Source organism: Pezoporus flaviventris, unplaced genomic scaffold (assembly GCF_033815535.1).
Source record: "Pezoporus flaviventris isolate CSIRO_AGI_PZ_B2104156 unplaced genomic scaffold, CSIRO_AGI_Pfla_v1 ptg000083l, whole genome shotgun sequence".
In the NCBI taxonomy this organism is placed as follows: domain Eukaryota; kingdom Metazoa; phylum Chordata; class Aves; order Psittaciformes; family Psittacidae; genus Pezoporus; species Pezoporus flaviventris.
The window spans coordinates 13,523,049-13,533,843 of record NW_026892631.1 but is presented as its reverse complement, the minus strand read 5'-3'; the positions used below and the strand labels follow the sequence as shown (position 1 = coordinate 13,533,843).

At 53.5% G+C, this 10,795-nt stretch overlaps 1 protein-coding gene across 1 annotated transcript in view; it reads left to right on the top strand.

The window, feature by feature from the left end:
* The first annotated feature begins 329 nt into the window (after positions 1–329).
* The window catches only part of VASH2 (vasohibin 2), a 37,233-nt gene continuing 26,767 nt past the window's right edge, over positions 330–10,795 (top strand). Inside the window, exons 1-3 of the mRNA XM_061475456.1 lie at positions 330–679; positions 5,663–5,751; positions 8,327–8,383. Coding sequence (XP_061331440.1) covers positions 389–679; positions 5,663–5,751; positions 8,327–8,383 — 437 coding nt within the window. The 5' untranslated portion in view covers positions 330–388. The remainder of the gene's footprint in view (positions 680–5,662; positions 5,752–8,326; positions 8,384–10,795) is intronic.

Here is a 10,795-nt window from a genome sequence, read left to right as displayed (position 1 = left end):
GCCTCCAGCCAGCGCCTTCGCCAGTCACGGCTCGTCCCGCCCTCCGAGCCCCGCCCCTCTTTGTTGCCGCCGCCAATAGGAGCGCGCCGAGGGCGGGCGGACGGCCGGTAGCGTGGTAACGCGGTGGCATGGATCGCGGCGCGGGGCGCGCCCGGGACCGGGGCGAGAGGGGCCGGGCCGGGCCGCCCAGGGCGAAGCAGCAGCGGTGAGGCGAGGCGGGAGGGTGCCTGCTGTTAGGGAGAAGCCGGCGCAGAGCCCAGCTTCCTCTGGACGCACATAATAAGCGCACAGATATAGATAAATAATATAGGGAGAGGGCTCGGGCGGCGGCGAGGCAGCGGGCCGCCTCCCGACAGTGGTCCCCGGGCCCGGGCATGGCCGTGGGGCCATGACGGGCGCGGCGGCGGTCGGGGGTGGTGCCGGGAGGACCCGGCGTGCGGCGGCCGGCAAGGACGGGGGCCGGTCGCGGAGCGCCCAGCCGCGGGCGGCGGGCGGCGGCGGCTCGGAGGAGGAGGAGCAGGAGCAGCAGCGGGACGGCGGGTCCCTCTTCCTGGTGAACAAGAGCGGCTTCCCCATGGACGGGCAGACCTGGGAGCGGATGTGGGGCCACGTGGAGCGGGTGCACCCCGACGGCGGCGCCGTGGCAGCGGCCATCCGGAGCGCCGCCCGCCTGGCTCGGGTAAGGCGAAGCCCCTGGTCCCCTGCTCAAAGAAAGAGCCCAGAGCTGGGCATGGCGCGGCGCAGCGGTCTGGGGGGGCCGAGGGGCAGGGAGGGAGGGCGTGAGGCGTCACATCCCCTGCCCGCTGCAAGCGGCGGCAAGGGGAAAGCTGGAGCATCCAGCTTTAAAGAGCATGTAGGGCACGGGGACATGTGCTGCGGGATGCTTCAGAGCTGGAGTTGGTGTCTTGGGAAACTAGGAGGAAAGAATTATTATCCCTTTTTATCTTGGGGAGGAGAAAGCGGGAAACGAGTTAAAAGAAATCTTCAAGGTCCGAATGAAGCGTTTTGTGCAATTTGAAGCACCTTTCCTCAGCTCTTTAGGACACGGGCATTTCCTAAAATGCAGCTTTGCTCCTGAACCGTAATAACGGGTTTAAAACTCAGGCGTTTCATTTCCAGTACGTGGAAAAATTCCAAATGCTTTTGTCTTCTGTGTTCTTCTGTACAAGCTCCAAACAGCTCTGCCTGACCCAAACCTTTTTTCCTCCAGCCAACAAATAAAATGCTGTTGCCTGCTGATGTTCCAAGGCTTCCCACCACTGCGCCACATTACTGCTCACAATGTCTTTAAGGCTGTTGGCTTTGGCAGACTTTGAGCTCGATCCACTCCTCCCACCAAGCGGCATTAATCTGAGCTGACCACTGAAGTCGGCTTTGATTCATACCCTACTCTCTCTGCATGCTGGGGTGAGGTGTTTGGGCTGGTGTTGTGGTCCAGGTTGTCAGTGCTATGTGTGCTTGCTCTTTATGTGGCGCGGAAGGGAAATACTCTGTGCACAGAGAAGCTGGAAGTGTGTTAAGTAGGGCTGCGTTGTGAGGGAGCTTGTCAAAGAAGATGCAAGCTGAAAAGGCCTTTCATCTCCCTTCTGCAGTGTTTCAGTTCTGCCTAAGTGCAATCTCTCTCTGTTGCCCTGCTTCCCTCATGCCGCCACAAGCCTTTGTTTGGATGGGGGAATGCATCCACTTAAAGAATAATCTGTTTACACTGGGTTTGTTTGCAGTTCCTTGATGTGGTTTATCTCATACTTGCACAAGTGCTTGGGGTAGAAATGAAGGGGTAGGGAGAGAACAGAATTTCCTGTTTCAGCAGCATGACCAGCTTACACTGTACCAAATGGCCTGTAGATCTGTTTGGTGTTAAGAGACAGCAAAGAATATGCTGGGCTTGACTTCCTTCCCATCTCCAAAGCATGTAACTTTTACTGATGATACCCTTAGTGACTGACAAAGCATCTGGTGAGAGACGCCAGTGGCTCCAGTGGGCTGTGATTAATTTCTTCAAGGGCAGAAGGACCTGGTATCCCCCCTGACTGATGAGCTCCTGCTGGAGAAGCCTGAGACCTCTGGGGCTGGAGAGTAGTTTGCCCTTATTATAGGCCAACACAGCTCAGGTGAGCAAATTAAGGCTGGGCGCAGGTTTGTTTGCTACTGAAGGGTAGCAGGTTCCTAATGCGATGGTAACTTCTGGGTCAGAGGAGGAATGTGACGGGGAGTTGTTCCTTAAATGATGGTACCGCCTTTTTTAACTGGGTATGTGGCACTCTTCAGAAGACCTGAAAAGCATTGATTGGGAGTGAGGAGAGAAGCTTGTGCCTGCCAGAAGATGTTTGTAATCTGCTTGCACTGGTAGTTGGTGGAGGCTGAGTGAGTGGTGCGTGCAACTGCTCCATTTTTGCCTCTGATCTGTTCTTAATCCCTAGTGATGGGAGAGAGTTTTCATCCCCTCCCCAGGAAGCTCCACTTGCTTGCTCTAATCACCTTGGTATTAGTCTCGGTGATTGTACACGCAGGATGGTAAGTGGCTGCTTAGTGTGTTGGTGAGGTTGTCCTTACTGGAACAAATGCAAACAGCAGGGTGCATCTCTCTTGGGATACTTGTTTGTCTGCAAGGGGGGGGCAGTTTTTGGACCTGTGGGGTCCTTTGGTTACACCCTCCACCTCTGACTTTTGGCTTACGCTCTGGGAAGGGTGCAAGCTTGTGGAAGGGCTGTGTGATCCTTTACAAGATGCTTGTAGATCTTAATGAAGCTCAGACCAGGTCTAGCCTGCCAGCTTTGTCCGTGCTGAATAGCAGTGTACTTGGAAGGCGAGCTGGCAGAAAATGACTCTCTGGTCATTAAATGAGACAGATCAGAGTTGAGCAGGATGACTTTGACAAAGAATGTCTGCGGTGAACTGAGACTATGGGGTTTCTGGCTATAGGACGACAGCCTCCAGCTCTGACATGAGGTTTTGCACTGCAGCAGCTCTGCTGTCTCTGGAACTGCTGCTGCTTGAAATCCTGATACAGGTTCAAGGTCTTCCCTCTGCCTGGTCTCTGAATCTCACTTGTTCTGTAGTGCTGTGTCTGCGTTTCCTCTTGGCAGCTCCTGGCTGCTGTGCTGGGATGCACAGCGGTATCTGCAGCCTCGGCAGCAGCAGCAGCATTGTGCTGTCCTGAGCTTGTGGATGCCCAGGCTTCTGCTCTGTGCTGGGTGCCCAGGGCTGCTGCTCCTGCAGCCAGGGCAAGGAACTGGGGGGGCAGGGGGAAGGTGGGAAATGGGGTTTGTGTTTGGAGGCAGTGGGAGCGGTGGGTGGCCTGTCCTGGCTGGTAGGACCATGCTGTGTACTTCCTGTCTGGCCTGGAAAGAGGAGAGCAGTGCACAGGGGAAGACTGGTGGCTGCTTCTGCCCCATTGCCTGAGATCTAGAGGGGCTTGGACCGCCTGGCCTAACAGACCGGTGATGGGATATGCATCAGCTGTAGGGAAAACCGTGGTTAATCCTAAAATCACAGATTGGTTTGGGTTGGAATGGACCTTAAAGCTCATCCAGTTCCAACCCCCTACCACGGGCAGAGATGCCTTACACTAGAGCAGGTTGCCCAAGACTCCATCCAACCTGGCCTTGAACACTGCCAGGGATGGAGCATTTACCAGGTCTCTGGGCACCCTGTGCCAGCGCCTCAGCACCCTCACAGGGAAGAGCTTCTGCCTTAGATCTAACCTGAACTTGGCCTGTTTCAGTTTGAACCCATCACCCCTTGTCCTGTCGCTGCAGTCCCTGATGAAGAGTCCCTCTCCAGCACCCTTGTAGCCCCCTTCAGACACTGGAAGCTGCTCTGAGGTCTCCACACAGCTTCTCTTCTCCAGGCTGAACAGCCCCAATGTTCTTCCCAAGCATGCTCCAGCAACCAACACAATCATCCTCCGCCTTGGAGACGGAAGGCACCTCGCCTGGATGTCCAAACCCGACCACCATGGCGAGGGTGGCCCCTGTGTGTTCCATCAAGGGCTGTGTCTGCCCCACAGCCAGGTGAGGGCAGGAGCCTCCCTCTATGTTATGTCCCCCCAGTGACACTGCAGCCTCCAGGCCTCTTGCTGGCTGGCACTCCCATTGCCTTGGAACGTCCTTACCTGTGAAGAAAAGGAGTGTTCCTGTCGGAGCAGACATGACTCCTCTGGGAGGGTTTGAGGGGCCGGCCGCGGTTCCCCCTCAGACTCTTGCTGGCCTGCCCTAGTGCCAGGAGGGACAGGGCAATAGTTCACCCAGACCAAAGGGGCCAGAAGGAACTTGTGGAAGTGAGGAGTTGGGAATAGGAAGCTTGGGTGTGGAGATGGTGATGAAGAACTGCTAACGAGACCTGAGCAAGGCCTGTGGGCCGGGTGTCTCCCATGTAGCGCTGGGCATGGCGGCCGTGAGCTGGAGGCTGCCCATCTGCTTGCCACTGGCAGTGCATTTCTGTGCAGCAGTGATGGAGGAGTCTGTAGTTTGCGTTTTCCCCTTTCTCTGAGGTGTACTTGCTCTTGATTGCAGTAACTAGCTACATGTAGTGAATGCTGGGTTTTGGTTGTCTTGGGATTACCAGGGCTTGCTCTCTGACAGCAAACACACAATCCCTCCACCGTAGTGGAGCCAGGGAGGAAAACCTGTGTGGTGCAGACAGCCCCAAACTGCCTGAGCTTCCTTTTCCCACCTGTAATCGCTGACTTGAAGGGTGTTCAGAACACCGATACCTCCCTTTGACACTCAAAGTGGTGTGAGGACATCGTGTCCCCACGCACCCTGCACGCTTTCCTTTGTGCCTTGTGTCATGGCTGCCTGAGTTCCTGGTTCCTGAATTCGGGTCTGCATTGATGTTTACATAAACTGCTTCCCCCACAGTGCCTGTGGGGATTGCCCTAACACCCCTTTAGCCACACTACCCGCTGTAACGTCTGCTGGCCCCATGTTTTACAGTCTCATCCCTAAAATTAAGGGGACTTGTGACAAGGCCGTGCCCCCTTCCTGCGTGGTTACAGGCTCAGGAGCCACGTAGCTGTGGGGATTAAGCGTGGGTGGAGGGCTTCTTAAAGTGCTTAGGCACAAGCAGATGTCTGATGGGATTTGGGAAAAATCCCATTACATTGCCCATCTAGATCTTTAAGTGTCTTAATATCATTAAATATCTGGGTCCCAGGCAGTGCTCTGGGTCCAACATGTGCCCTGCCCAGCGAGCGTGCCGCTGACACGGAGCAGATGGGGAATTATGCAGCCCGGGATCCTTGTCTCCTTTTATCTTTCTCTCGTGATCAAGGAAGCCAGGAATTAGACTTGAAAGGTCCTGGGGGAGGGAGGACAACAGAGCTAGCGCCTGGGACTCTGCTCATCCACATTGCCCTGTGCCAGAGGGGGGACATGGGAAGCATTGGCCTCCTGCGCTGGCCGGCCGGCCCGTGTAGGGTGCGTTCAGGGGATGCGGTTGGGACTTGCCCTGGTCCCTCCGTGGTGGCAGGGATGGGGCTGGCTGTGGTGCATGGGCAGCCCCTGTTGTCAGCAGGATGCTTGAGTTCACACGGGGTTTAAGCCATCTGTGCTGCTGCATTGCGTCGCAGGAAGCACATGCCGCTGCCCAAGTAAATCACTTACCTGCTCTGCGGGGAGCAGCTACTGTCTAACCTCTTTATCTTCTCTTTTGTGTCCAGCCATCAGTGCCGCCGGTGCCAAACTACAAGCTCTCCATGTCAATCCCAGAATGGCTCCAGGCAATACAGACCTACATGAAGATGCTGCAGTATCCTTCTCCAGCATGCGGTCTCCAGAGATAAGGCTGGCTTGTGTCCGGCATGAATTAACAGGGACTTTGCTGATTGCTAGAGCTTGGGGATCATTTAGGGGTGAGAGGATGCCTCAGGATTTGTTTTAGCACCTGAAGCAGTGAGCTTGTCACAGCAATTCTTTGGGCGATGTAATTAACTTTAAATGATGCTGAAGAATTTAACTGAATTGAGGCTGGTGGGAGTAGATACACTTTGTGAAGCTGGTTTGTGAGGATATTATGATCCTGGAGGCATAATGTGGCATCTTGTCGTAAAGCAACTAAAGGAGAGGTGTTGTTGTGACAAACCCTTCGTGCCTCTGCCCTGGCAGCCCCTGAGGGCTGCCTGCGTGCTGAGCTTGCAGGGAGTGCTTGTCATTGGGGTGGGGAGCACAAGCCCTAACCATGAGGTGGGCAGGCTTGCCTGTGACACAGGAACTGACCAAAGCAATCCCCCCTTCCCAATGTCGAGTCTTGCTTGGGGGCTCATTAGAGGTGTACGCATCTGTTTGCCCCATGCCTGAAACCTGACTCTTTTCATTGCTGGCAGATAATATTGTAGGAGGCAGTTGCCGGCCCAGATGCTGCTCTTCCCTCTGTTTTCACAGAATCATAGAATCAGCCAGGTTGGAAAAACCCTTTAAGCTCATCCAGTCCAACCGTTCCCCAGCGCTGCCAAGGCCACCACTGACCCATGGCACCGAGGCCTCGTCTCCACGGTGTGTGAGCACTTGCAGAGCCGGTGACTGCAGCCCTGCCCTGGGCAGCCTGTTCCAATGCCTGAGCACCCTCTGGGGAAGGAATTGTTCCTCAGCTCCATCTAAACCTGCCCTGGTGCAGCTTGAGGCCGTTTCCTCTTGTCCTTGTTTCCCTTTTTTCTAAACTGCCATTTGATGTGTATCTGTGTGTGTGTGTGCGTGGGGAAGCAGGGGGATGAGGAATGAATGTCAAGCCCTGGTAAGGATTAAGAAGGGATATGGGTGGCAGCTGGAAGAGCATCCAAAAATAGCAGCCTGCTGGGGAGTAGTGGTTGGGATCAAGGCGACAGCAGAGGCTGGAGCCGCAGCAGCTGCCTAGGGGATGGTTTTGGAATCCTTCACTCTGCCACGTAGCAGGAGCAGGCCTTAGGCACGGGGTTTGCATCAGTGTTCAGAAGAGATTCAGAGTGGGCTGCAGAAACGGGGTCTGGGCTTCCTTTGGAGGCTAAAAGAAGCCGTATGCTTTGTTCATTGCACTCTGAAAGGACCTAATGAGTTAGGGTTTGAAGGGAAAGCCTCCTTTCTGGAGAACTCTGAACTATAACTGTAATCGCTTCAGAGCATCCTGGTGTGAGCTGGGGTTTTTATTCAGGCCATGGTTATGCAGCCAGCAGCTGGGCTGGGTACCCTTTGCCTCCATGAGGTCACCTGTTTCTGGCCTGGTATCACCACCACTATTTTACTGGTGGGAATATTCTTGTGGGGATGTTGGGAAATAGGCTGGGAACAGATTCACTGGAAAAATAACCTTGCAAAAGTGCCTGGGTGATGGGATTTTTATTTATTTGTAATTATTTTTTTTTGAGGTGGAGATGGTGTTTTTGTCATGTTTTTACTGGCCAGATCAGTTTCCTGATCTGATAAACAGGGCAAGTTCAGGTTAGATCTAAGGCAGAAGCTCTTCCCTGTGAGGGTGCTGAGGCGCTGGCACAGGGTGTCCAGAGAAGCTGTGGCTGCCCCATCCCTGGCAGTGTTCAAGGCCAGGTTGGACAGGGCTTGGAACAACCTGCTCTGGTGAAAGGTGTCCCTGCCCGTGGCAGGGGGTTGGAACTGGATGAGCTTTAAGGTCCCTTCCAACCCAAACCATTCTATGATTCTGTTACTACTTGAGCAGCTCTGCTCAAGGAGCAGGGAAGGGGCTGCTTTTGTTGATGCTACACTGCATGGTAGCTTGCACTCCTAGGCAAGTGGTGCTGAGGTTTGGTTCATGGGTGACTGCTGGCATCCTCTGTAATGAACTTTTCTCCTATGCTCATAGTGTTAACTAATGTTCTGGAGTTGCACTTGGCTGGTTATTTCCATTTCAAGTGCACGGTATAGACAATGATTTATAATTCCTAGGTGTAAATGGATGTGCCTGCTGTGCTTTTGGTTTACAGGTCATACATGAGCTGTGTGGCTGATGGAGTTATAAAATCTTATAAAGGAAATAGGTTCTTTCAGACCATAAGTTATTCTGATTGGTTTGAGTAGACTATAAAAGCTTTCTCTCACCTAAATTTGAGATTTTATGTTTCAAACTTGCAACCTAATATTTAGTGGGACCCTGAAGTGCCAGATATAAGTGTTGTCTCAGACAAACAACCTTTTTGCTTGACTCCACCTAATGCCAGTTAATGTTGTATGAAAAGACAAGTGAATAATTGCTTTATTTCACATGTCAGGTTTTCGGTTCTTAGAGTCAATGTCTTTTACTGCTTGTTTCACATTTCAAGAGGAAATCAGAACTTGTGAGCATTGCTCTTTCGTTGTTTGACTGTTCAAGTTACTTTCCTTTAACTGACAAAATTCAGATACAATCACACAGGAACACAGTTCTTTGAGATTAGAAAAACCAGACCTCTAAGTGGGTAAGTGTCTGTGGTAGTGGCTGAGCGCCCTTGTCCCACCTCACTCCAGCTCATCACCTTGAGCATTTAAGCACTATAGCACCATGGCTTGAGAGGGCTGTCTCCTCCGTGCCACGGCTCCTCTGGCAGGGCCAAACCCAGTTCTTGCTTGCTGGTGTTGGGCTGGGCTGGTTTTGTGGAGGCTATGTAAGTCCTGATATTCTGATTGTGCTGTAATGCCCTTTGCTGATGGTAGGAAGGGATCAGCCACGCAAAGTACTGCAGGAATTTTGACATCTTGGGTGCAGTCCTTTCCCCTGGAGAATCACAATGGATCATATAAATCTTAGCAATGCTTAGAGTCATAGAGCGATTTGTGTTGGAAGAGATCTTAATGCGCGTCCAGTTCCAACCCCCTGCCACGGGCAGGGACACCTTCCACTAGAGCAGCTTGCTCCAAGCCCCTGTGTCCAACCTGGCCTTGAACACTGCCAGGGATGGGGCAGCCACAGCTTCTCTGGGCCCTGTGCCAGCGCCTCAGCACCCTCACAGGGAAGAGCTTCTGCCTAAGAGCTCATCTCGGTCTCCCCTCGGGCAGGTTAAAGCCATTCCCCTTGTCCTGTCCCTACAGTCCCTTGTCCCAAGCCCCTCTCCAGGTTTCCCGCAGCCCCTTCTGGCACTGGAGCTGCTCTGAGGTCTCCCCTTCAGGAGCCTTCTCTTCCCCAGGCTGACCCAGCCCAGCTCTCTCAGCCTGGCTCCAGAGCAGAGCTGCTCCAGCCCTCGCAGCATCTCTGTGGCCTCCTCTGGAGTTGCCCCAAGAGCTCCACGTCCTTATGCTGAGGACACCAGAACTGCAGCCAGTGCTGCCGGTGGAGTCTCATGAGAGCAGAATAGAGAGAACAGTCCCCTCCCTTGACCCACTGGTGATGCTGCTTTTGATGCAGCCTAGCGCTCAAGCGCAGAAACTTGAGCTGGGCCGTGTTGAGCTTCTCACCAGCCAACACCCCCAAGTCCTCCTCCTCGTGGCTGCTCTCAATCCGTTCTCTGCCCAGCCTGTGTTTGTGCTTGAGATCGCCCTGACCCAGGTGCGGGATCTTGTACTTGGCCTTGTTGAACTTTATGAGGTTGGCATTGGCCACCTCTCAAGTGTGTCAAGGTCCCTGTGGATCCCATCTCTTCCCTGCCACGTGTACCCAGCTCTCCTGAGCTGTCTGTCATTAATCTAATGGTCCCTCACTGTAAATTCCTGTTCCCAGCCCAGCTCTGCACTTCAGGTTTCCATCTTGCTGGCAGCTGTCTTTCCCACTTCCTTTCTCTGTGTCGTATTCACTGCACTGGTGGAGCTACCTTACAAGAAGTCTTGTGCCTTAAATGGTAGATGGGTTTACAGAAGCTTAAACTGATTCCCATTACTTTTTCCCCGGGAGGTGGAGGATGAACATGAATTGTGCTCAGCGCTCACCACTTGAAAGGTCAGCATCCTCCTGGGCTGGATAAAAGCCTGGCTTGTGAGGACAGTACTCTTTCCTGGAAGGGAACCAGTATAGCACTCACAGCTGCAGATGTACCCGTGGCTTTTTAGATCCTCTCTGAAGTGGTGCTGTTTCCTCTGCCTGCCTGCCTCAGTGTTTGCTTCGGGACTCGTGTCTTCTCTCCTTGTCCTGTTGCTGTTAGGACTTCTGTGGATGACTTGGTATGTGGTGTCAGGACTTCTGTGGAGTTAAGGAGAGTGCCTTGGGAAATGGTCTTACCCCTGTACCTGGTATATGCTGGACTTGCACGGTGATACATCCTAAGACATGTGCTGCTTTGCTCCTTGACCTGATGCTAGGAGCAATGGAGCTGTTAGGAGCATCTTAGCTGCCCAGATCCTGTTGTACTGCAGTGGGGCTTGAGCATTTGCCTAACTTTAGGAAGGGAAATAACACGTTGATTGCCTTGTTAAAGTTGGGTGTCCATGAAGGCAAGCATAGAATCAGCCAGGTTGAAAAAGCCCTTTAAGCCCATCCAGTCCTACCATTCCCCAGCCCTGCTCAGGCCACCACTAACCCATGGCACTGAGGCCTCGTCTCCACGGTGTGTGAACACTTGCAGGGACGGTGACTGCAGCCCTGCCCTGGGCAGCCTGTTCCAATGCCTGAGCACCTTCTGGGGCAGGAATTGTTCCTCAGCTCCATCTAAACCTGCCCTGGTGCAGCTTGAGGCCGTTTCATCTTGTCCCATCCCTTGTTCCTTGGGAGCAGAGACTGACCCCACCTCACTACTCCCTCTTGTCAGGGAGTTGTAGAGAGCAAGAAGGTCTCCCTTGAGGGATGTTATTCCTTCATGGGGCTGTGTGGCTTGTGTTCATGCCATCTGAGCATACCTTCTCTTGCAGTTGTCCTTGGCAATTTGTTCTCCCGCTGCCAGGCCAGTTTCCATCAGAGCTGGAAA